Source organism: Melospiza georgiana, chromosome 20 (assembly GCF_028018845.1).
Source record: "Melospiza georgiana isolate bMelGeo1 chromosome 20, bMelGeo1.pri, whole genome shotgun sequence".
In the NCBI taxonomy this organism is placed as follows: Eukaryota; Metazoa; Chordata; class Aves; order Passeriformes; family Passerellidae; genus Melospiza; species Melospiza georgiana.
Genome location: NC_080449.1, coordinates 12,210,714 through 12,236,441, shown reverse-complemented (window position 1 = coordinate 12,236,441; position 25,728 = coordinate 12,210,714). Strand labels below are relative to the sequence as shown.

At 46.7% G+C, this 25,728-nt stretch overlaps 3 protein-coding genes across 12 annotated transcripts in view; 1 reads left to right on the top strand and 2 right to left on the bottom strand.

Moving 5' to 3' along the window:
• Positions 1-57: 57 nt before the first annotated feature.
• Positions 58-2,888, top strand: ARPC5L (actin related protein 2/3 complex subunit 5 like). Its single transcript, XM_058038096.1, is given in 4 exon segments — positions 58-202; positions 205-392; positions 618-794; positions 2,320-2,888. Coding segments are annotated over 4 exon segments (573 nt in total). The 3' UTR covers positions 2,383-2,888.
• Positions 2,889-3,537: 649 nt separating this feature from the next.
• On the bottom strand, positions 3,538-19,352 carry GOLGA1 (golgin A1). 3 transcript variants are annotated; one of them, XM_058038094.1, is made up of 23 exons: positions 19,289-19,352; positions 18,636-18,944; positions 17,200-17,290; positions 15,829-15,903; positions 15,251-15,348; positions 14,713-14,745; positions 14,055-14,183; positions 13,630-13,787; positions 13,148-13,259; positions 12,929-13,024; positions 12,592-12,717; positions 11,674-11,769; positions 11,156-11,251; positions 10,745-10,897; positions 10,420-10,515; positions 9,612-9,701; positions 8,886-8,988; positions 8,468-8,625; positions 8,145-8,306; positions 7,607-7,666; positions 6,916-7,080; positions 6,646-6,732; positions 3,538-5,828 (listed from the first exon to the last, which is right to left on the bottom strand). In XM_058038094.1, the coding sequence occupies exons 2-23, from the start codon at positions 18,768-18,770 to the stop codon at positions 5,748-5,750; spliced, it is 2,400 nt and encodes a 799-aa protein (XP_057894077.1). In that variant the 5' UTR covers positions 18,771-18,944; positions 19,289-19,352; the 3' UTR covers positions 3,538-5,747. The 3 variants fall into 3 exon arrangements, with proteins under 3 accessions (XP_057894077.1, XP_057894078.1, XP_057894076.1); XM_058038093.1 differs by having other exon boundaries at positions 3,539-5,828; positions 13,630-13,799; XM_058038095.1 differs by lacking the exon at positions 15,829-15,903 and having other exon boundaries at positions 13,630-13,799.
• A 694-nt stretch (positions 19,353-20,046) lies between these two features.
• SCAI (suppressor of cancer cell invasion) overlaps positions 20,047-25,728 on the bottom strand; it is a 37,470-nt gene continuing 31,788 nt past the window's right edge. For 7 of the 8 annotated variants that reach the window (XM_058038478.1, XM_058038475.1, XM_058038482.1 and 4 more), the window contains one exon: positions 20,047-25,212. In XM_058038478.1, the coding sequence (XP_057894461.1) occupies positions 25,063-25,212 (150 nt within the window). In that variant the 3' untranslated portion in view covers positions 20,047-25,062. The remainder of the gene's footprint in view (positions 25,213-25,728) is intronic. The other variant, XM_058038481.1, reaches the window with a different exon arrangement.

Below are 25,728 nucleotides of genomic sequence, written 5' to 3'. Positions count from 1 at the left end.
GGTTCCGGTTCCGGCGGGGCCGGCGCCGTTTCCGGCGGGCGCGGGCCGGGCGCGGGGATGGCGCGGAGCACGCTCTCGTCCCGCTTCCGCCGCCTCGACATCGACCAGTACGACGAGAACCGCTTCGTGGAGGAGCCCGAGGAGGCGGCGGCGGCCGAGCCCGATGCCAGCCCCGAGGTGGAAGCGCTGCTCAGGCAATATCCTTTGGGCCGGGGGGGCCGGGAGTGCCGGGCAGCGGCCGCGATCGCGCTCGGGCCGGGGCCGGAGCCGCGCTGCGCGTCCCGCGCGTCCCGGTTTGAGTCCTTGACCGCCGCCGCACAGGCGAGGCGCTGCGGGCCTTCCACACGGCCATCCGCAGCTCCCCGGGCAACACCAGGAGCCAGGCGATGAAGGTAGGGCTGCGCGCACCCACCCGAGCGGCGCCGCTGCGCTCCGTGAGCCCGGGCTGGCACGGGCATCCCCCCGCGTCTGCCCCTTCCTCCTCTAACCCCAGCTCTGCTCACCTCCTTACAGAAATAACCCAGCCTGGAGCGCGCCCATCTCTTGCCAAACACGAGTCTTGGATCGTTCCCAGCTGTTCTCGTTCTCACATTTCTCTCTTTGCCTTGTCTTCCCAGGAGCAGGCCCAGGGAACGATGCTTAAAGTCCTCACCTCTTTTAAAAGCAGTGAAATAGAACAAGCGGTGAATTCCTTAGACAGAAACGGTGTTGATTTGTTAATGAAGTACATTTATAAAGGATTTGAAAAGCCAACAGAAAACAGCAGTGCAATATTACTTCAGTGGCATGAAAAGGTACGTGCTGGGGGCACTCTTGGCTCAGCCACGCTCGCAGGGTCCTGGCCAGTGCTTTCAGGAGAGAAGAGAAGCAGGTGGTGGCAGGGCCTCATCCCTGAGGAGCTCGGTGTTTCCTTTCATCTTTGGTCTCTCTGAGCCTGCATTCACAAAGCCTTTGCTGTATTTCAAACCTCACCCTCTGCCGTGGGGAGAGGGGACAGGGCAGGGAGTTCTCCCTGCAGGGGAAAGCCTCGAGCTGCCCTTGAGATGTCCTGGGAGGGACAGGGCAGCTGCAGCCTCCTCTGGGGCGCAGCTCAGGGGGCTCAGGCTGGCAGTTTCCATCAGCTGAGTCACAGGCTTCAGCAAACCTGTTTGGTTAGCCCAGGAGAGGATTTTGAGGTCTCCAGAGATTCCATTGGGGACCAGCAGGGGCCTCTTGTTTCTGTGCAATGTCAGCTGTGAAACAGGGACCATGGGGCGTGTTCAGCAGCTGCTGGGTGCCCCTGCCCCCGGGCAGCAATCCAAGTGAGATCTGCCCCCACTGCAGGGGTTTCAGCTGGAGCCCTGGCTGTCAGTGCTCCAAGGAAAACTGATCCCTGGGAATGCTAGAGCTCCCTGTGCAGGGCAGCTGCTGTCCTTTTCCCAACGTGCAGAGCTTTTCCTGCTGTACATAAAGCTGGTGTACCATAACTCCAGCTACTGCTGCTGTCACCAGCTTTGCCAAGCCTTGACAAGGAGGAGGGAGTTTCTTGAGACAGCAAAGAACATGTTTCTGCTTGGTTTTTTTTTCTTTTTTTCCTGTTGTTTCCACTGAGGTGCTTTCAGGTGAGCGTGGGTGGTGCTCCCAGCGTGGGAGGTGACACACCACCACCCTGACTGGTCCTCAGAGCGTGCAGGGACATGAAAGGCATCTCGTCCTCTCTGTTGTGAAAGGAACAAGGCGGGTCTGGGTAGGCAGGGTTTAAAGCCTGCTGTTCTGCTCTGTGGCAGTCTGGTAGGACGTGTGGCTTGCTCAGAGCAGAGTCAGCTCAGTGGTAGTACCAGTCTGTCCTCTGGAAAAGGGCTGTGGCACGTCTGGGAGCTCAGCAGCATTTACCTGCCAGTCCTGCTCCAGGTGGGTGCTGTGCCTTTGTCCAGCCGTGTTCCCCAGTGCCATGTCTCACTCTGCTCTCATACCCTGTGCTCTGTTGGACTGTGGCTGCAAAGTAAATGCCCCACTCCCAGCAGTCAGCTTAAATATTTTTTTCGTAATCACCTCCATCTTCTAGACTTCAGAAGGAAACACTGTTCACATTGAGGGACACAAATGAAACTGAAGCAAGCCCTTCCTCATCCTCCTCTCCTCAGGGATAAGGGAGGTGGGCATTCTGCTCTGTCAGTGACTTGCAACACTGGAGCCCTCGAGATCCAAAAGCTGCTTAGACTGTGGAGAATGACAGTTTCTAGCTTTGGAGAAGAGCCATAGTCCCTTCTGTGGCTGAACTCTTTGGGGTTTGCTCTGTGTGGGGCACGGTGACGCTGTAACCTCTCTCCTTTCCCACAGGCACTGGCAGTAGGAGGCCTGGGCTCCATAATAAGAGTTCTCACAGCAAGAAAGACTGTGTAAAGACTGTTAACTTGGACAGAGGTGACGGTCAGGTTTGGACTCAGAAGAAGGAATGAGCTGAAATTACACTGGTCCATCTTTATTAGAGATTGCAATCTACTGAAATCCTACAGTAACCTCCTCTTGGAATGCTTTTAACCTTAAAGGTGGGGGAAGAGTAAAGGTATTCCTGCATATTCCGACTATCACATATAGGAGCCAAGACATTCTCCTGCTCCCTTCTTTACCAGGCAGAGAGAAGGCACACTCCTGCCTCCTACACTGCAAGTGAACAGGTATTTCAGATGCTGCTTTAGCCAGGTGTGGTGGTGCAAGCTCCCGTGTGTCCTGCTTAGTCCCAAGGTAGCTGTGTCCAGGCTGAGTCCTGCAGCTGAGGGTGGGAGAAGGGCTCTGGGAACGGCGGCTGAGCGTGTGGGTGAAGGACTCTTGGACTCTGGGCTTGGGGTCATGTAAAGTGAAGTGCCTGCTGCATCAATAAAGGTCTTGGATCACGTGAGTTAAATTTATTTTCAGCTACATTGTAAGTCTGACACTTACTCCAATGCAGGCCTGCAATAACCCAGTCCAAGCCAGTGTCCACCTTTTAGGACTGCTCCTAACTCCAGCAATTTAGAGAATTTGTCCTCAAATCCAGCTCTGTCCTGCCTGTAGGGAGTGAGACCAAGCTCAGCAGTCCCAATCAAGACTCAGAAGATGCAGCGAATAGAACACATAGTAAGGACCCCGAGTTTGATTTTTATATTCTTGTCCACACTAGAAAAGCAGATGCTTCAGGACTTATGATTTAAGTATTAGTGTGTCCTCTGCCCAGGCAGGACACACTCCTGGATCCATGGCTGTCCCCCGGCCCCTCTGGCAGGGCTCCCTGCCCTTTGGCACCAAGGAGCAGCTGCCTGGGGAGCCCCAGCTCCACCCAGCCCTCGCTTCCATCAGCTGCTCAAAGTGCAGCAGCAGCTGGTCCTGGTGGGAGGTGATTTTGGAAGCACAGTGGCACAACTCACTGTGACACAGCACCCTGGGAGAGGCCTTGGTGGCACAGCTGGCACACCCATCCTCACCCTGGGCAAAGGTGGGGTTTGGGTCATGGTTTAAAAGTCAATTTTAAATAGCTATAGCATCCCAGGGGAGATAACCAGAACTATAAAAAGAAAGAAATCAAGATTAGGGGTTTGATCCAAAATGTATTGCACCACAAATTTCATAGTGTTTCATCATACAGTCCATATTTACAGCATAGAAGGAAAGAAGTCCAATGGTGATAGAAAGGATTATGTATAACCACTGTTCTGAGACAAGGGAAAGTGCATTAGCTTTTTAATACATGTATACACACCAGTCTTGCTCTGATACCTAACGAAAATTCAACAGTTAAGAACTAGTTTATGGTAAGTTGATCCTTAATGAGCTTTGGGATCTGAAACTGAAGTTGTTAGTGAATATATAACAAAAGATTTTACTTTGTCACTCCGTTCCAGGCTGCCTGTCCTGCTTTCCTTGCTGTTCAGCAGTAACCTTTGAAGCCAGGATCAGCATAAACCCAGCAGTCACTCAGCAGGGAGCAGGGGAGTGAGGGAGTCCTGATCCCTGGTCCCACAGAAACAGGGCAGGGCAAAGGGACATCAGAAAGGAAAAGATCTCAGAATAAAATCTTCCCAGGGTTATTCCACCCTGCTGTATCTCACTAGAGAAACAATTGAAATAAATGTACTTTTTGATTGTCTATTTTCACAGCAGAGCAGGGCTGAACCCTCCCATGCTCTGTCCTGTCTGGAAGTGCCATGAATCTGGTTACTGAAGACTGTTTAGACAAGCTTTAGTGTACCAAAAAATTCTGTTGGTTTTCTTAACTTCAGACAAATCCAACCTGTCTCTAAGTGAGGAGCAGCACCTGTGCCCAGTGACAGCCCCTGGGAGTTCCTGTGTCTGGGGAGGGGCTGTCTGGGAGACCAGCAGGCTCTGGATCCTCTGGATCTGCACATTCACCTCCTGCTGGAGCTCCACTGGAGAAAGCTTCAATTGCCCTGAATATATTTAACAGAAGCATCAACTTGTAAGAGAATTCCCAGAACTGCAGCATGCTCACTGAATTCCATACATGTGTGGATTTTTGGAAACAGGTCTCAGTTTTCAGGAATCACACAGTGCTGCTTCCCATTTGGATCCAGATTTTGCAGTGGTGTTAATAACTCTGGGCAAAACTGTGCTTCAGGGAGGAAGTGCCACCTTGGTCCCCTGTCCTTATTGTATTAGGAAAACAAGCTGCTGGAACCACAACTTGTTCACTAAGAGTTGAATTTTGCCCTCAAACCCCTCATGAGCAGCATTTCTTTTACTGTAATAGTCAGGAGTTAACAGTTAACATATTCATAACAGTTTTTAAGCATCAGTATTTAAAGTACAGAAAACCACAACCAAAGAGGCAGATCCTGGTTATAAGGATTTGTTGCTAGCAGACTTGGAAGAAAAAAAATGAATCAAAATGTTTAGTACCAGCATTCTTCACCCTTTGTAACTAGATTTTTATTTTTTTTAAATAAAAGGTATTTTTCAGTGTGGATTTACAATACCTGGAACTCAGCTTTAAAAATTTAAAATGGTTTCCTACCCCTTTTCCCAATGCTAACAACCCATGGAACAGGCTAATGGATTAGTTTTAAAGGTGACTGAGGATTAGGTACTATAATTAAGACCATTTTAAATATTATTTTTCTTTAAGAAAAGTAAAATCAGACAACTCTAAAGTTGTGCTCTCAAATTAAATAATCAACATGCAGCCTTGAGGGCTGCAGGCCAGGATAAATGCACCTTAAATTACACAGTGATATGAAAAAATGCCAACCATTAGTTAATGTCAGTATTAGAAGGCAAGGCAGAGTTCTTTTTTGGTTAAAGCTCCTGCTCCTGTCCTGTGAAAGGCTTTGCAAACCATCCCACTCTCAACACTCTTCTGCCAACACATTTTTCATTGCTGGCTTCCCACAGCCAGACAAGCAGCTTTTCTGTGCCCAGAGTCACTGGACTGCAGCACCCTGGAACAGCAGCTGGAATCAGCATCCCAAGGGGCTGAGCTGGCAGCCCTGCTGCCCTAGAGGTGCTCAGAACCCTCTGGTGCCAGGGACCCACGAGTGCTGAGCACGAGGAGCTGCTCCCAGCACAGACACCCAGCTGCTCCCGACCCCAGCCCAGAGCTGTTCCAGTCTGTAGTGAAAATGTCTCCTTGCACAGCATTAATTTTGTAAACAGAGCCAGAAGTTCTTGTACAAAATACTGCAATGACAGTGATTAAGACACACCTGGAGCAGTGTGTTCAGCATTCTTTTCACAGAAAGAAGTGCCTGGATACTGCCTGCCACCTTCGGGTTCCCTTAAGGCCACAGAGTCCTTGGGCTCGAGATAGACGGGCGGATGCTGCCTTTGGGGGATGGCTTTGACCCAAACCAGGACATCTAGGACACAACAGCACAGCACACATCACACAGGGCTCACGCCTCCAAGGAGTGAAAAAGAAACAACATGGGACACAGCCATGTTCTCATCATTTGATGGAAAGCTATTTATAACTCAGAATGCTCCAGACTCCAGACTGAAGAAAGGGAGGCAGCTTCACACAATCAGATCTGGAAGGAACAGCACCCACTGGCCACAGGTGAAAAAGACTGAAGATTATACTTACATATATTCCTTTAAAATAATTTCAAATTAGAACTCTAGTCATTTAAACACAGTGCCTTTAGTCAATGTAGCACCAGTGTTCCCTGAACCAGATGGTGAGGAAATCTCTTCATCTGCAGACTGAGCATCCCAACTCCCTGGGTGGGCAGGGATGATGCAGGACCTGGAGCTGAGGCAGCACTCACTGTTGAACATTCCCTAACCACCACACAGCCAGGGCCACGCAGATCTCAGCCCATGGAAAGGAGACACAGATCTTGGTGTCTGAGCCCAGTGCCAAAAGGACAAACCCAGAGTTAGGCTCTGCTGTTAAACACTGACTGTTTGGCAAGGAGCTCCCAACTTCTCCCCTCAGATCAAGTCCACTGGGCAAAGCTGTGCTCCAACGGCTCTGAGCACCAGAAAGCTGCTATGTCCCTCACTGAAAGGGACAATTCCTGGCACGCATACGGTCAGCTAGCATTTTAATAATAAATTACATTTATTATTCTACCTAACATTTGGAAAAAAGACACTTCTCCTAATCTCCCAGCATCTAGGAATTTTAATTGTCTCATTAGAGACCACATACGGCACCTAATGGCACCTTACCTTGTACTCCAGAGTTTCTTTGAGCATGTTTTCTTCCTCTTGTGAAAAATTCAGTAACACAGACACAGCTTTAATGAGATGGAATGCCTGAAAGAAACCACAGAGTTGTGTTCCAAACACGTTGCTGTCAGCTATTTTGTTTTATTGCCCCCACTGTACATTTTTTAATTGTAAAATTATGGAATTGGCATGAAGTGTCCTTAGGAGGTGACTGGCGGCAATTTCTAGAGAAAGACAGATGTAGAAAGAGAAGGTAAGTGGCACCTTTACCTCAGACTCCCTGCAGGACATGAACTTTAGTACAACATGTTTAAGGTACTCGAAGTTTATCTCCCTGGAGTCATTCAAGTCAGAGTTGTTGGTGACAGTCACAGAAGCATTAGGCACTTCAGAATTTGCACGTAGCTCAGGTACCTCACTGTCAGGCCTTATTTTCTACAGAAAAATAAAAAATCCACAGAAGAAAAAGAGAAATACATCGCAGATGCTGTTAGCTTGACGCTGGGAGGGGTCTGGGTTCAGGATATCTAAAGAGGGTTGTACCCACAAACTGGGCATTAACAGCTCCTCATCCTTCATGGGGTCACAGCAGAGAAGTGTCTCCAGCTCTCCCTACACCCCAGGACAGGTGCTGGCTGATGTCAGCATTCTGTGTACATTACCCAAACCAGCACAGAATTGGCTCCATGGTGGAAGCTATCCCTAGGTAATTTTCTCCTATCACTAACCTGCTCTGAGCCTTTCAAACATGGGCTTTCTTCAGAACAATTTTCAACATCAGAGCAAAAACAACAATTTTAAAACCTCTGTTAATTTTCTTTTAAATTGATTTTTTTTTTCTTGGACAGATAAACCATTGCAGAGGGATGCAATGGGAGTTAGCAGTCAAGCTTTTGGAATAAGAGTGCAAGTACCTGCCAGCAAGTGTCATCTGAAGAGACTGAAAACACACAACCCTTACCAGCTCTTTCTGCAGAGTTTTCTTCAGTTCTGTCATTCTTTGCTGAAGTTGCTTTATCATCTGTAAGCACAGCAAAGAAGAGTTTAACACAGTATTCATTGTCAGGACCCCCAGGTATCTGGAAAAACCCATGATAAACAAGTACTGAATGAAATGATAATTAACCAACACTGACAGCTGTGAAGAAGCAAGCTGAGAGCCTTGCCTTGCCAGCTGCACACAGCAGCAGCCATGTGACAGGACACTTGGGCTTTCATGTGACAGCACCGTGGAACTGAACCCAATTCACTCAGAGGGCTCTGCAGGAAAGCTGTAAATAGCATCACTGGGTGCACCTTTCTGCCCAAATATATCAGGATTCATGCAGCTCTCACTGCATTTTTTTATTCATGGTTGGGAGATACTTGTGCAATCCAGAGAAAAGCACATACTGTATTCAAATGGAACAGGCCTGTCCTTTTAAGGCTGCAGCATGGGCAGCACCAACTACTTGGCTTCCAAATCAAAAGGGGAAAGACTACCAGCTGGTTCTGTTCACCTTGTTTTTCTCAGCAATTTGCTGTTCCAGCTCTCTGTTATCCTTCTGAAGTTGAACAACATCTGCAGCTGCCACCTCTCCGTTCTGTTCCACCACAGAGTTTTCTGGAGAAGGCAAATGCTCATTGTTCAAGGCCCTCGTCGATTCCTCCAGTTCTAAAATCTACAAAAATAAACATGGAGAGATATCATGACACTTGCAGCCCAAGAACACTCCCCAGGGAGAAAGCCAGACTTCTTTTTGGTTGTCCAGCCAGGACAGAACTGGGGGGCTCCTGCACACCTCCCTCTTTTCCCCAGAGAATGGATTTGAACTGTACTCACGTTTTTCTCATGTTCTCTGGCCAACAGGCACTCCTGTACCTGCAGCTTCAGCTCATCAATTTCTTTTCTTGCTGTTTCCTCTATCTCCATTGCTTGGCTCTGCCTTGCTTCTATGTCCAGCTGTAACTGGTGCACCTGCAGCAAGACAGCTTCATGGTCTGGGAAAGGAGAGACCTGCTTAGTATCAGTGCTGCACATCAGATGGGAGATTCTAATCCATTTGGTCTGTCATGAAGACAGAAAGCCAGGGGACAGAAAGACAGACTGTCCAATTGTTAGCGAACAATAAACCATTTTGAAAGCGCTAAAAGATTATATATGAAAGAGAAATCTAGAAAAATCCCAATCTACCAGGCAAGGCCAGAACTAGAGGCTCTACTTAAATTGTTTGGGATGCAGTAGACTCATTTGGTCTAACCTTGACTGAGTTGATTCAGTTCTTCCTTCTGTTTTAGCAGCAGATCACATTTTTCATCAATCAGCTGGTCTTTCTCCTTTATTAGGGTATTCAGCTGTGAAACCTTCAAAGTAGGAAAACAATCAACAGAAGTCATTAAAGATATAAAACAGGAAGAGGGTGTTGAAAGATCCAACATCCTTCAGAAGCCCAGCAGGCACCACCTCCACAATGCTGCCCTCAGGAACAAGCACTGAAGTCATTGCTGGAAGAGCTAAACCCCACCTGGCTTCTGTGCCACCACCAGATTGTCACAGCCAGCATGTGGCAGCTGCAAGGCCCCTGAGCAAAACAGGAGATGGCCTTAAACCCCTTCTGCACAGATCTGGCCCAGCAAGCACAGATCCATAGCAGTCCCAGAAGAATAAAGAAACCAAAAGATGGGTTTAAGGTCCTACTTTAAGCAAACACAAGTTCACATCATCCACTATTTTTTATACAGGAAGAGCAAAACAAGACTTTCTAGAACTGACATTTGGTACTGGATACAAGCTCCTCCCTGTAAGGAAATGTAGTTTTACCACTGCTCTGCTCCAGAGGAACCCAGATCCACTGCTGCCTCACATGCTGTGGATACGATTCTGACCAAGGGTCTTGAATGTTAGAATAAATAAATCCAAACCTAGTCTGCTCTTTGAAAGGTTGGGATGTCTCAAATACATTTGAAAACAGTCACTATTAACCAACCTCCTGTTGTAACCCCTCTCTCTGTTTCCTTGTGTCTTCCAATGCTTTGGCAATTTCCACACTGACAGTTTCTCTGCTGCTCATCTCATTCTGCAAACCAGAATTAATTGAGAGGTTATGTGAGACAATTAAATCAAGTCAGTCTCTCATCTTTAACCCCAAGTCTATTAGGACTACAATTAAAGTGTTCTGACACACTACATTTTCCAAATGAGTTGGGTTTGTTTTACTGACTGCTGCTCTCTGCATATGCAAGAGCAGCACAGAACTGATGTAAGAACCCAAACAAACCCAATGCTTACAAGATCTTTCAGCTTGAAGTATCTATTACAAAGAAGTAGCTCCTTGCTACAACAGATCTTTATTTCAATTGTGCATCCAGGAGTAACTATGAAAAAAATTTCAACTAATCTAAATCACAGTCAAAATTAGATAAACTGTAAACACCCAACTAATGTAAGTTTTAACTTTTTGGTTTGAACACTCTGAGTGGAATCTGATGTTGAACCATTCTGTATTCACCACTGCTAACACGATTTCCAAGCTCTTCACATCCCTGACAATATGGGAATGTATTATTTCTGCCTGATTGAGGCAGACCCAAGCATTCTGGTTCAGAAAAGGGCCATCCCTTTGTAATGCTTCTCAAACACATTTCTGCTGAGTACCAGAGATGATTTACAGCTCCAAGGACCTGCAACCTGAACAGAACAGGCCTCCAAGCACTGAATGTAACCCACAGTGGTGTTTGCTGCTCCCCAGCCTCAGCTCTGTCCCAAGACAATGCCAGTACCAGTCCAGCCCTTACCTTTAGCCTGTTCAGTTCACACTCTTGTTGTTTTAATGAACTCTCATACTCTTCTTTGCTTCCCTTGAGGTTTTCATTTTCCTTTTCCAATTGGCTCTGTAAAATAAAGTGTTTAAATACACAGTACAATTATTCTAATGCTTTGTTTAAACAATCAAACGCATCTAATATTTTGCTCATATTTAATGCCTCAAAGTATGATATCTTCTATTATAATGCCAGGAGTGCTGAATAAAAACATTCAGACAACAAGCAAGCTCTACAAGCTGTGTTAAAATCATGTTGTGAAGACTCTCACAACCCACCAGACAGTTTCTGTACTTACAATCCTGTGCTGAGTTGTTGTTTTATCCAATTCCCAAGCTTTTTCAAGAGCAGCAAGCTGAGACTCCAGCCCAGTAACTTTCTCATCATACTGATGTTTTTCACTTAAAATCTGTTGCTGCAGTTGTTTTCTTTCCTCCTCTAGATCAGTTTTCTTAAGAGAATAAAGAAAACCACATTAACAGAATGGTATTTTGACATCATTCTGACAAGATGAGACACCATTCCATGAGACACTCTCAAACTGAGGAACACTATTCCTTTGGCAGCAGTGTCATGTACTCACAGACCAGAGTTCAGCAGACAAACAGCAAGAAAACAAACACTTGAATAACAAAACAGAGAAGTGATTGTCTCTGGGGATGCTGTGGACTGATCTGTTACTGGTCAGTGAAACATGCAGGATACTCACCAGCTTCTGGATCTTCAGATCCTGGTCTGTAGCTGCTTCTTTACTCTTTTTCAGTGTTTCTGTTGCGATCCGTAGTTTCTCTTCCAGTTCTTTATTCTAAAATTACACCATTAATTAAATTCCTTATCCACTGGCAACTATGTTATTTAAAAAGTTTGCATGACACAGAGTGGCCCAGGAGGGGAAGGTAAACATTAAATCCCTGAAGCCACAGAGATAGAGAGGCTGCCTATTTGACACATGCAGGTTTTAGAAATTCTTCACCACAGCACTGCTTGCACCCGAGTTATTTGTTTCTCACTACAGGGAGGATCTGCACAAAACCTCTGCATTCACCTCTAGGCCCTCCTCCACCCATGAAGTGGGGAGATACCCAGAGACACTGATCAATTATTATCCTTTCAAGACTAAATGTGATTAAATGTGCAGTCTCACCTTGGGCAGGGAGTGCAGTGAGGGGAGTAGGGCACAGAGGATGAAAAGAGTGGGAATCTGTGGTGAAATTAGAAACTGCTCACCTGTGTTTCCAGCTGGTTCAGAGCCTGGCTGTGCTGTGTCCTGTCTGTCAATACCTGCTGCCTGCTCTCCTCCAGCCTCTGCTCAAGAGCAGCTTTCTGAAGGTTACATTGAGGTGAAGAACATGAGCAAGGATGGACAAAGACATAAGTTGGTGGGGGGTAATAAAAATTTTCCTTTTTATTTCATTTATAAGGTCAAACTAAAATGGGACAGAATGTTTTAATACCTCTAGATAACTTTAAACTGCCTTGAGTTTACTAAGCCAAGTTCTTTTGTCACAGCAACAGAGGGGTGATGTAACTGTAGGCACCCTGACCAGAGAAAAGCAAACATCCCCAAGACCCAGCTGGGAAAACATTGCTCCAGGCTGATTCTAAGCAGGAGCATCAGTGCTCGAGAAAGAGATCAGAAGCAATGAGAGAAAGGGGATTAACCACAGCTAAGTTTCTGTTTTCAGCTGTTCTTTAGCACTCCTGAGGCTGAGGTTTTGAGCATACAACATTCTGTTTGCACACCTGTGTGCAAACAGTTCCCCTCCCTGCCCCATGCCTTGCCAAAGAACAAGGAAAAGCATTCACTGTGCTTGTGAGGATTAACTAGAAAAACTCCCAAATTGTCCCATCGCCTGTGGGGATGGCAGAAAGCTGCTTTCTTCCTTCTAAGCACTCAGATGCAGTGCCCAAACAGACAGTGCAGAAAGGCCAGCACAGACATCTGTGCAGGACCTACACAAACAGGCTCAGTGCAGCCACCCCATGTCCTGCCCAGCACAGTGTGCCAAAACACACTGCCAGGACAAATGTGCTGTGTGACATCAGCAGCTTTCTCTGCATGGCTAAGATGTAATGTAAGACCTAAAAACCCAAAACAAACTCACTAATACTGTACCTCCAAGCAGCCTTTAACTGTGTAATTACCTCTTTGAGCAGCTCCTGCACATGCTCATCTCCTGAGAGATTTCTTTCTAGCTTTTTTTCCAGGGAAGACACCTTTTCCTGCAGCTGTTCTGCATGTCTATCTCTCTCAGCAAGTTCAAAAGTCATCTGTGAGAATGAGAAATCACAGAATCTTTTTTGTAATGAAGCTTCCAGCTGATCTGTTGTGGTTTGACTTTTGGAAATGCCAATAGAAAGCAAAGTCCTATTTAAAAAGACAATTTGACCCTGGAACACTTTCTGGACACCAAGTACACAAAGGTGTACATTACCCAAATGTGCACACCAGGAGCAGCATGTGCATCTGAAAGCACCTCACCTTTTGCTTCTCCTGCTCATATTCCACCTTCAGAGATTCATGCTCCACTTGTAACATTTCCAGTCTCTTCTCACAACCAGAACCAGCCACTTGAGCCTAAACATATTGAGAAATTACTTACTTTGAAAATTAAATTTCCAACACCACATAACTGATATCTAATCTAACTTCTGCAGACATGGAGCTCTTTGAATCAAATCTCACTTGGCTCAAACTTACATTTTGCAAGTCTACAGAAAGCTGCTGAATGACAGTTTGTAGCTCCTGTTCTCTTAACTCCAGAGCAGTGATCTTATTTTCTGCATTTGTCTCAGCTGTCATTAGTTCATCTCTTCACAGAAAGAGAATAAAAACAAGTGACATACCATTCCAGGAAAATAATCTTTAGCAGATAATTCTGCTGCTTATGAAAATGGACATCAACAAAATTTTCTCGTCCTAAAACCAGTTACCATAATAAATCACTGCTTGATTACACATTTTCAAATAAAAGTGACAGTTAAGCATTCAAACTATGAAAAAAATAAATAATTTACAAAAAAAGTATTACTATCATTGGCTTGGCATTTACATCCCCATGGCCACAGCAGAGGCAAAAATTCAGTCAGCTCACTACATATATAAACTCTTCCAAAGAGACAAAGTGAGCGTGAAGTAAAAATACAGGGGAAACACAACCACTGCTCCTGTGAGCTCCGTACCTGTGAGCCTGCAGCTGCAGCAGCTGCTGCTGCAAGTCCTGCAGGTCCCTGCTGAGCGCCGAGGCCTCGGCCCTGGCCTCCTGCAGCTCCGCTGCCGCCCGGCTCAGCTCCTGCGCCCGCGCCTCCAGCTCCTGCTCCGCTCTGCTCAGACACTCTTCCTTTTTCAAAAGCTGAACATTAGAGCATCATCTTGGGCATTACAGGTGACCAGTAACACTGATAAACCTTTTCACTGAAACCTGCCTGGGGCTGAATTAAGTGAGATAATAGACTATGTAATATTGTGTTCAGTACCTACTGTTAGGATTTTGACACTAACCAAACCGGTGTACAAGCACAAAGGCTGACAAAATGTATGCTGGGCTACCGCTAACTTAATATCCTGGTAAAAAATTTAGGAAATAAAAAGTTGAAAATATTCTTACCATGTGTTTAACTTTGGCAATTTCCTGCTGCTGAAAGCCCTCCAGTTCATCGATTTCATCTCGTTTTTGGAAAAGGTTCAAACTCTGCTCCCTCATTTCTTGTAACTGTGTTTGAAGCACTTTTTTTTCCTGATAAATGAACAGAACCAAAGGATATCTGTATGCTCATGTCAAGTTAATGGGAGATCAGGTAAACTCTCTGAGAAAGAAATCTTGTCTTGAAGCTATAGAGCTCCCAATGGTGCTCCATACAGAACTAGAAATCCTTTCAGATTCATGTCACAGTGAAAATTACCAAACTCCAAAAAAACCAAAAAAGAAATCTGAATTCATTACAATGCCACCAGTGACCATCTAAACTGAACTCTTAAAAATGGACTATGTTCCATCTTACAGAAGGACAACTTTCCCATCACAACCCATCGTTCTTTACTTCCCTGCTGAAAAATAAATCAAATAAATCCAAAAAGACCTCCCCAAGCATTTGGGCTGGTAACAAAAAGCATATGATTGGCCTCTCCCACTGAACAAAGACCAAATAATAAAAAGGGCTGAACAGAGTCAAGTTCTGATAGAGCTGGAAGTGTGCAGGATGGTGTTTGCAAATACACACAGAGCTACAATACACCCCCTGAGAAAAACATCCAAGGTTAATTACCTTTTCAACTTGAGCGAGTTTTTCCATCCACTCCTGAACAAGAAAGAAAGAAAGGAGAAAAAAAGATATCAAAATCTATTTGCAGACTTTCAAGGACAGCAACTATGGTTAAAAAAAAAAAAAAAAGAAAAAGAAGAATTTGTACTGCTAGCAGATAGTAAGCTTTGGTAATGATTAAAAAATAATCATCAGCAGCACAGTAACAGCCAGCACTTGAATAAAGGCTGAGGAATCATTCATGCTAGCTGAATACATAAGTTTTATGCAAGTGAAATAAATGTGACAACAGGCCTACTGCCATTGAATCTTATCCAAGCACAAGCTTAACCTTTCATTAGGAATTTCTGTGGGCTCTTGTTAAAACCAGTCTGAGCAGTGACAAGTCCTGCACCATTCCTGGCACTGAGCTCAGCACTCCCTCCTTCCCTCAGCGCTGGCACGCTCACACACAGGGCTGAACAATTATTTTAATTAATAGTAACACCTACTTAAAATATCAGGGTCATGCGAGTCTAAGATCCTGCTCAAGTTTTCTTACCTTGTCCTTTTTTTCCAAGGCCAAAGCCATTCCTTCAGCCATCTTGGCTCGACTGGCCTGATGAGCTTCATTCTGCTCCTGAAACTTCCTCATGGAGGCTACCAACAGAGAACCACCAGCTATATTAAAAGCTCATCTTTTAAAATTACTTCTCACTTTCCTGTAAGTTATAAATAACTTTAAAGAGCTTCTTCTGCAAGTAATTAGTCTTGACTGTAGCACTAGCGCTGTGCTACTCATTCCCTCACGCTGCTTGCAGGCTGGCAAAGGGCCAAAGCTAACAGCAGACAGGGATACTGCTCCTTGCTGGATCAGAACAAAGCTGCAGGTTTCCAAAAGGTCTTTCCTGCATGTGAGCCCCAAATTTGGCAGAAGGAGTGTAATAACAACTTCATTCAACACACTGCTGCTGCTTTTTATGCTGTAAATAAGGTAACAACTTGTGTTCTAATTGTTCACACTACAGAGGTGCACAGTTTGAAAGGAAATCATTAGCACACCTGCACACCAAACCTTTTTCCTTCCAACCACAATTTTCAACTGAACTGAACAAAAAGGGAAAAAAGAAAAATACGTACAATCCTGATGCTTTTCTAATGCATTTTCAAGCTTCTCTTTTATCTTCTGCAGATTTCGGATCTGATCAGCATAATCTTGTGTGAGGAGGGAGAAGAACAGACCAGGAATGGACAGACATTGGGGAAGGACATTTTTAGGGTAACACAAAAATAAAAAAGGGAAAAAAAAAAAAGAAAAGAAAAAAGGATGAGTGGCAAATGACAATGATTTTCTCAATCAGAAAATCATTCCTGCTAAGGAATTGGGTGACCACAACAATGAACACAAGCAAATAGCTCTGTACTGTCCACAGGGTTGGCACAAACAGAAGGGCCTGTCCCAGGGGTGTCAGTCACACAGACAACAGCAGAACCAGAGAATCAACAACTGTCCCTCCCTTTTTCCTTCATCCCAGAACAGTGACACATTTCCCTCTGCTCAGGAAAGGTGTCTGGCACTGCAGGCTGCAGGGAAGGGTTAATTCATGGCCACTGCATCCATCTGCAGTCCCACAGCACTGCCCTCACCCTCGCTCAGCAGAACTGCCACAGGAGGGAATATGAACCAAAACAGAGTGTGCACACACCCTGGAGAGGTTCCTGTACAACGGAGAAGAGGATTTACTCACTGGCTGGCTGCCTGCATGAGACTCCTGATACCCAGAGCCTCCCTCTCTTGTGTTAAGTCCCAGCCAGCACTTTTAAGTTTATCTTGTGCAAGCAGATGAGCATTTGGGCCTTTTGAATTCCATGTGAAATAATTTTTGAACCCTATATTTTCTTGAACTGAAGCCCGATAAGTCTCCAAAATAAAATAATCAAAATAATCTTTATCTGGCTGTAACTTTCCCTAATTTTTCAAGCCTCCCATGAGCTTTGGGAAGCAGCAGTGTAACACAGTTCAGCTCAGTCCTGGTCCCTTCCCTACAACAGGGATGGGGAGTAGTGCCAGCCTTCACTACAGCTTTACAGAACAAGGAATTAGAAAGAAAAAACCCTCAGGACTGTTTCATGTTGAATTCTTTGTTTCTTCTTCATTTCCAAGCCCACTTCTTTAAGGATGGTACTGTGTTACTGTCAGAAAGCTCAGCCCCTATCAGAAACAAACCATACACACAAGTGAGGACAGATGCTGTTTGAAACATGGGACAGAAAGCTATCCCAGCTGTTCCAAGCAATCACCTAAATCAGCAAATTGTTGAAATCAGCAAATCAGTTGCCTTCATAAAAAATTAATGATGCTGGATGCTCCCTTCTTGTCAATCAACAGGGCTGCTACAAATCAATCTTCAAAAGACCCCAACGCCATGGACTTTTAATAAATTAAACCACATAAATTCAAGGGAAAACATTTCCTATACTAACAAGTTTTATATGTATCAGGGCACATACCAGATAGCTTCACCTCCAGTTTTCTAATTTGTTCATTTCTTCTTAACAACTGGGATGAAAGATCCTCTCTGGAGCTGCTTCCATCAGAAGCCTTGGGAGAAAAGCAACACTCTGTAACTTACAAAATTCAGAAAAAGTGATCCTGCCCTACATTTAGTCTGGGATAAAACACTCTCCTGCCTAGGAACAGCACTTGTTTTTCCCATAGAGGGGAAAATTGTACTAGCACAGCAGAATGTGTTAAAAATGCTGAAGGAGAAAACCAGCAAGGCTCAATAGTGCCAGGCTGCCTGCTCCCCAGAGCACAGAGCTTGGGAAGGAGCTGGGGCTGGCACCTGAGTGTCCAAACCGCCACTGAGGAGATGGGGCAGGAAATCAGGCTCCACAGCACAGGCACCAGCAAAGGTCAAACAGAGAGTCCTGAAAACCAAAGTAATTACAAGAGAAGCGGTAATGCTTTTCACGTGGGACAAACTCACTGAAGCCCTGATGCAGCAATTTGTCCACACAAAATCTGCTGCATAACTGACTTACGACTCCTCTGGTGAGTTTTGCTCCATAAAAGTCAACAGCAAGAGCAGTTAAATGAATATTGATAAACTCTTGGAGGTTTTCTGAAGACCACTTGTTTTGCCATTTCATTATTTCATTATGTTGTTTTGCCAATTCATTATTTGTTTGCTGTTCTACAAACTTGCAAGACAGCAAAAAGAATTTCTACATGAGACTTTCCTAAGTGCAAAAGAAAAAACAGCCTCAGAAAAACACAAGACTAATATATTTTCACTACAACATGTATTTAAACATTAGGAGCTCCAACCTCCTGGTTAACACAACTGAAATTTCAGGTGAGCTTCAAAAAAAATTACTTAAAGCCCAACTGTATAAACAAGCTCTTCACTCTGCAGACAGCAGAGACTTGCTGCTGGCTGTGCAGTGGGTCCTGCTGGCTCCAGCAGTGGGGTGACACTGCCCTAATCCAGGCTTTCAGAAATGTGACAGCCAGCCATGCAGGGCAGAGGTGCCAGAGCATTCCAGGGTCTCACTTAACCCATGCACTCCTGGAACTTCACCGCTGGTTTAAACAATGTTTATCGTGAAAGAGAGGAACTAAAGTGGTTTTGAGTGCAACAACAATTCAGCAGAGACATATACAATGTCTCAGGTAGGAAGGCTACCAGGAAGCCCAGAGGTAAAATGAAAACTGTTTACGTGGGAATGAAAGACTCCTGGCAACTACTATGCTTAACAAACCTCTTCTCTTCAATATTTAATTTCACTCAAGCTAATGATACATTTATGCATTAGGAGAGATACACTTACAAAGACACCACATCACGTTTTCAAATCACACACTAGACTTTAAATGCTTGTCTGCAAAACCGTAATAAAAATACTGTCAGAGAAAGGAGATTTCAAAGCAAGGTGTAACTCACAAAGTCGTCTCCGGAGTCTGCTCCCACAGACGTGATCGATTCCTTGCTGACAGACCTGGGCATGCGGGCATTTCCTCCGGGCCGGGGAGCCACCGCCGCCTCCTCCGCAATCTTCTTCTTCAATTTGGCAAACATTTTACTGCTCTACAGCCCTGAAATATCCAGGGCCTTTGGAAAGCCACGACCGCCAACGTTCAATACGCTGACACTCGGGTCTAAAGCTTCCAAACGCTGAGACTGAATTCTGAGCCTCATGCACTGGTTTACTGCGTCTCCAGCGCCACTGAAGCCCTCAAGGCCTGGCAGTACCTGCAAATCAGACAGAAAGGGGTTCCACACCAAAAACTCCCACCGGCATGGATCATTTAAAGGGAACAGAAAGCCTTTTAACATCGCATCTGTTACAGCACGTTAAAAATCGGGTCTCCCGGAGCAGAATCCGTTAAAGCCCCAAACCAACGGCCCCAAACGGCGGCGGGGCCGGGGCCCTGGGAGCGGGCGGGTCCCCTCAGCCCGGCCCGGCCCGGCCCGGCCCAGCCCGGCCCGCGGAGGCTGCTCGGCTCCGAGGCACCGAGGCCTGTCACCGCCGCTCCCCCGCTGCCCTGGCCCGGCTGCCCCCTCCTCTCCCGGTCCCCCGTCCCCTCGCTCCTCACCGCCCATGCCCGGCCGAGCCTCGCCGGTCCCGCGGCCGCCGCCGCTTCCCCGGACACCGCCGACCCGGAAGCGCCGCGCGGGGCGGAAGCGGCGCCGGTCCCGCTCCGCCCCCGGTCCCGCTCCGCCCCCGGCCCCGCTCCGCCCCCGGCCCCGCTCCGCCCCCGGCCCCGCTCCGCCCCCGGCCCCGCTCCGCCCTCGGCCCCGCTCCGCCCTCGGTCCCGCTCCGCCCTCCGACCGAGCTCCTCCCTCAGCGCCGCTCCGCCCTCAGCCCGAGCCCCGCCCCCTGGCCGAGCTCCGCCCCCGCTCCTCCCGGCCCGGCTCGTCCTTTAGTCCCACTCCTCCCTCCCGCAGTCCCCGTCCGGAGCGGAGCAGGCGCCTCGGTACGAGCGTTTATCACAGTTTATTGACAGCACAGTCCGCCGGCGGGGCCGGGGCGGCGGCCGGGACAGGGACAGAGAACGGCTCGGACACGGCACAACCGCGAACACCGGGCGGGAGCGGCCCCGGCGCGGCGGGGACAAAAGCGAACGGAAATCTGCTCCAAAGTCTCTGGAAAGGCGGTGACGGGCGGGACGCGGGGCTGGCGCCGGTCGGTGGTGCCCGGCCGGAGCGGGACAGGCGGCAGGGCCCGGCTCCATCGCGGTTCGCTCCTCCCCGCAGTGTCCAGCAGTAACAAACACGCTCCTTCCCTCCCCGAACGGCAGAGTCGCTTCTGGCATCACACAGCTTTGGCGATTACACATCCCTTGCAAAAAAGTCCATTTGCTCCAAAAAAAGTTTATTTATATATCTCTATATATTTTAAGGAAAATATCCGTTTTTACCAAAATACGATATACAGGCACACAGCTGTAAAATAACTTTAAACCAATTCACTATAAAATTACTTTTGGTAATAAATAATTTGATTCTCAGAGAGGCAAAACGCTCCGTGTGCCTCCGCAGCTGGGCTGCCCGAGGCACGGTCCCTCTGCATTCCCAGAACGCTCCCACCTGCGCTCCCCTCCTCTTCTCGCTGGGCCGGGCCCAGGGCAGAAGCCACTTGTGCTTTTCAGCCTGCATGAGGCAGAATCCTGCTCCCAACAAACCAGTTCAATGGCAGAACCGTCACCAACACGTGCCAAAGCCATCTGTGAGGGGGCAGATCTGCAAGGAGGGCTGGTGAGATCTGTTCTGCTCTGGGGCTCCTGCAGGCCAGCCAGCTGTGCTGGGGTCTGCTCCCAGCGGGAATCAAACCAGGAACAAAACATCTGTGCGTGCCTCTGGGCACAATACAGAGACAGTCCTTAACCCCAAAAAATGTCAGATTCAGAAATCCTGAACTAACTCTCCTCAGTCTTGGCAATGGTTTAGACAGGAAAACAAAAAGTGGCTGGCACTCCTAAATCTGAAGCAGTTATGTGTATCCTCTGCTCTAGTGAGCAGATCCCTATTGATCTTCAAAGCACCTAAATACATTTGGTCACAGATCAGTATTGCTCTAAAGTCCAACGTTACAAATACGGGAGAGCCCCTTCAGCAGTATCATCTGCTCTGCAGATCTCTGCCCCGGCTGCTCTGTCCAGTCTGACCTTACGAGGCGCACAGAGCAGTTTTCAGCTCTCTGTATTAATTTTTTCCTTGTTCATGTAAGTGTTCCTGCCTGCAGAGCTCCCTCAGCCCCAGGAGCAGCCCCCAACACCAGGAGTGAGTGAGGCTCGGCCGCTGCTGCACCACTGACTGAGCTGCACTCACCGACAGTTACTGAGGAACTGAACACAGGTAAAGCTTTTACAAAAGAAACCTCAAGACAAAACACTTGTTCAGACAGATTCCAAGATTTTTAGCTTTGGGAAGAGCAGACTTGCAGCACAGCATGGTTACAGGACACGGGAGGCAGTGAGGCAGGGGAGGTGCTTCCTAACTCAAGCCAGGGGTGGGCTATGGAACAGCACTTCCATCCCACCCTGAGGGGAGAAGCCTGACCAGAGATACTCAAATTGTAACTTCTGAAGATGATTAATTGAAGCAAGATTTCCTGTTGCCCCCATCTATTTCCTATGATCCTTTAAAGACATCTCTGCACATCCCCCTGGGGAACAGTCTTGAGGGGTTTAGTCAGTCATGACTTGACAGACAGTATTTTGATGAACTACTCAAAGAAAGGTCCTGAAACTTCTCAACAAAGCACTCCAGGGCGCAAGTCCTGTTTGTGCAGCTCACAGAAGTCAGTGCTCCATTTAGCTGGTGCACAAAGCAAAATGACACATCACATCCCAAGAGGAATGAAAAACCAAAGCATTAAAGACTCATAACCCTGCATTGCCCTGACACTGTTATTTTGAGAAGTCAAAGGGGAAAAAAAAGGCAACAGCAGTAACTTTGGCAAGATGTTCCAAAGCCAATTTGAGCAGGAGCACAAACCTACTGTGGGAGCAGGATTCATCTGAGCACACCACATGCAGGGAGTAGGGAGCCAGGCAGGAGCAGTCCTGTAAGGACACAGCTGGTCCAGTTCACCTTGTCCTCTCAATGTTTCACATGCAGAATTCACCCCTTTAATTTGGCATTGCCTGGTGCTGGCAAGTCTTCTCCGCTAATATAAGCAATAAAGATACATGGAGAAAGGGAGAGCGAGACAAGAGGGAAGGCATCAGGCCTGAGAAGAAAAGGATTTGTTCTCTTCTCACTTAAAAATGGTTCAGTCTTTGCTTGGCTTCCACACTGAGGACTGCGAGATACAAAACCAGATTTTCTTCAGTACACACAAGCATACACCGAGAGGTACCTACGACCATAGCACAGAGCACACAGTAGCACAAGTTCAGAATGACTTAGTTCAAACAAGACAAGCTTTTACTTGGAGGGGAAAATATCAACATTTTCATATTGAATGCAGTTCTTTGGGTGGGAAAGAAGGGGCTGGCTCAAAATCCAAGAGCAGACACTCATCCTAGCTACAGCTAGAGCAGACAGAGGGTATGAGCCCTCTGCTTCCACAGTACAATTCCACACTCCTCCCAACACAACAGGAGTGAAATCTTTATCTTTGAACGTCCCAGCACTGGACCTTCTAACAAAGATCAGCGGGTAAGAGGAGAATTAGGAACCTCAAAAACTAATTTTTCACTAGAACAGTCATTGCTGCTAAGTTCAGCTTCTGAACTAATTTTTAAGGCCTATATTCTCCTCCTACATTCCAGCTTCTTCTTTTAAAAAGTGCATTCTTCTCTGATGAGATCTACCTTGGCAAAAAGCAAACACAACTTCCTCGAAGGGCTGCAAATGGTAGAAGCCCCTCAGGTCACAAGCAGGGACTCCCCACTTCAGCCTAAACAAAGGTGAGGACCACCAAGGCTTTCCCAGTCAGTTCACAGCAATGTCCCAGAGCTTCACCAGCCCACACGAATGGAATCATCATCATCATCACTCCTATGCTTGGAAACAGCATACTCTTTTCTTTTCCATAGAGATGGAACCAAAAAAGGAATAGCTTCATCAAAGCAAAAGCTAAAGCAAAGCAAAAGCATTTGGTTGGAAGGCAGTGAGCTGGGGAAAACTCAATTCCCTTTTTCCATGCAAGCTGAACGCTGCTGGTAGAGGAACAGCAGGCAGGGCAACAGATAACCTGCCTCTCACTTGCTGCTGCATCAAAGGCTTCCTGCATCTTTAGCCTCCACATACAATCCCACGTTTTAGCAACTGGGGGCCTCCTACCAGGCAGGATCAGCTTCACAGTAATACATGGATCTTATCACTGTAACATGCAGGGTTACCCATTCCCTTGGCTAACTGAGGGCTCCTGTACCTGGAATCAGTTATCAATTACTTCAAGGCCCAAGGGCAAGTCCCTGGAAACAGCAAATTACAGTGGCAGAAGAGCCATGACCTTTAGTACAACCACAAATGATCTGCAGCACCTTGTGGATTCCACCCAACATGGCGTATGTGTGTATATATAAATTTTGTATATAGACATCGTAGTGGTTCATTCTTTTTAATACATATACAAGTACCTGTACATAAATACATATTTACAATTTACACCAGGCAGTAGATGCATGTGTACTGTACATACACACACAAACGCCGAGCACACACATGCACACACCAACACACACTCGTCACAACAGACTCCACAGCCTGGCAAAGGAAGTCCTGCCAGAGTCCAAAGAGCAGCACCAAGGGGGGTCTCAATGTACCAGCTTCACGACTGCTTAGGACAAACAAAGCATTCACAGGATTTTGTACACTTGGGAAATAAAGAATGGATGGTGCAAGCTTCAGCCCAGCTACAAAGAACCTTCATGCAAACTCCCCAGCTACACTGCAGCGTTCCTGCTGTTCCACACTGTGCTCCCTCAGCTGAATGGATCCACCAGGCTGCTCTGGCTGACCACACCACACCCTGGGTGATGCTCTGCACCCAGGACTGCCACGACCCTGCAACAGTCACCAAGTTCTGCACTGTTTCCACCTAAGCACAGAGGCATGGCTGGGGTTAAACAAAAAGCACTGATTAGACTTGTCCTCTCACTTCTATCAGCCCACAGAACAACAGTGACAATTGACTTTTCCATGTAATAGTTAAAAGCATCTCCATTCCCTCATCCTTGCTCCCCCTGCACTGCCAGGAGCTGCCAGAGCTCCTCCAGCTCTGCAGGGCAGGCAGAGCAGTCCCAAATGAGGCAGCCAGCCCTCTCCCAGCAGCCACAAGAGCCTTCTCCAGCCAGCCCCTTCCCAAAGGCCACTGTCCCCCTGCAGACACCCCTGCAGGCGAGCTCTTGGCTGGGGAGTCATGGTGCTGCCAAGGTCCAGCCCCTGGCAGCTCCTGAGGGCAGGACTGAGCATGGGGGGGCTCTGGCAGCTCCCAGCTGGCCTCACCTGCAAGGGGACATCAGCACCTCTCTGGGGCTGTGCACAGCAGGGTCAGACACGCGAGGGACAGGCACAGCACTGTGCAGGACATCCTCTCAGCTCCGCCAGGGACTGCTCATGCTGTGGGAGCCACACACTCCATCCACACAGTACCTCAAACTGAAGAATGCCCCCTCCTGCTGTGGCAGCATGCCCCACATGCCAGTGAGAGGTGGGGGCTGACCTGCAGGGTTTGCAGTTGGTTCACTATTGACCCCCTGCCCAGCCAGGTCCTTGGCCAGCAGTACACAGCTCAAACAGAAAACTGCTGCATCAAACTTACAGGGAGCTTTAAGCGTCTTTACAAATTCACTTCAAAACACTGCTCCAAATGCAACTTAATTGCCCACAGTTTTGTTTCCTCGCTTGCCTAAGACTGAAAAAATATATTTGTTATGAAGGAATCTGTGTTATTGCTATTGTTGGTTTGCACTGTGTGGTTCCATCTTTACCATTTCAAATCCAAACTCTTTGGGGATAAAATATTGGGTTTTTTCTGTTGTTTTTTTTTTCTTTCCAATTTCTTAAAATTGTATAAAAATAAAGGATTTCCACAAATGTGGGCTAAAGGTAACCAATAATACTTCTATGCTTAGGATCAGCTGTTGGAAATGTGGTTGACAGCCACAAGACCAGAAATAAACTTCTTGTGATTCTTTAGATTAACATTTAAAAGACATGAAAACTTCTGCTTATAAAATTGACCCCATACAGAATGGAACAGCTCAACTAACAGCTGTTTATTATTACTTTTTAAAATAATGGTCCTAAATTTAAAAATAAAATCAAGTACTTCCTTTTATGATTTTCACATTATAAAACTGCACCATTCAAAATCTGTGGCCAGGGAATCCCCTTTGCAATAAGACAGTTTCTTTTAATAGTCATCGAGTGTGTTTTCCAGGAAAACATTCCTAACATCCAGAATGGAAGCCAGCTCCAAAATGTGCTTTTGGAGGTGAGGGTTCTCCACCGTTTCATCTCTTGGCAGCTGAGGATAAGATTCGGGATAATTTCGAGTCTCCTGCTAGATGACAGTGAAAACAAAGAGAATCAGACACTCATTTCTTTCACACGCTCTAGGAAGAAGACTGCAAAAGGCCAATTTCACCCTAATCTATTCAGTATGGCAGAGAGACAGCAAACATTCTAGAATTTTCAGTTTTCTCTTTCCATTGATTCAGAGACGGTCACAGTGGCAATACAAATGCCTGTTCATCTCAGATAGTTATTGGTATGTTCACTGAGGCTTTGCAGGAAAAAAAAATAAACCACTACAAGAGACAAAAAATATTCACCTGTACTTACCCACTAGGCTGGAGTTCATTTCTTGAAATTACAGACATATAAGCATCTCCAGTGGGAGATTCATCTCATCCTAAAACAAATATCTAAGACACTGGGGGCAAATCTCTCCCCACTGACACAGACCTCCTTCTTTTCCCTGGTATCAGAGCAGCCCAGGTAGCTGACTTTGGCCTGGAGAGCTGCTGGACATCTGCAGTTCCACAACTGAATACTGCACCTTTCAATGCTCCAGTCC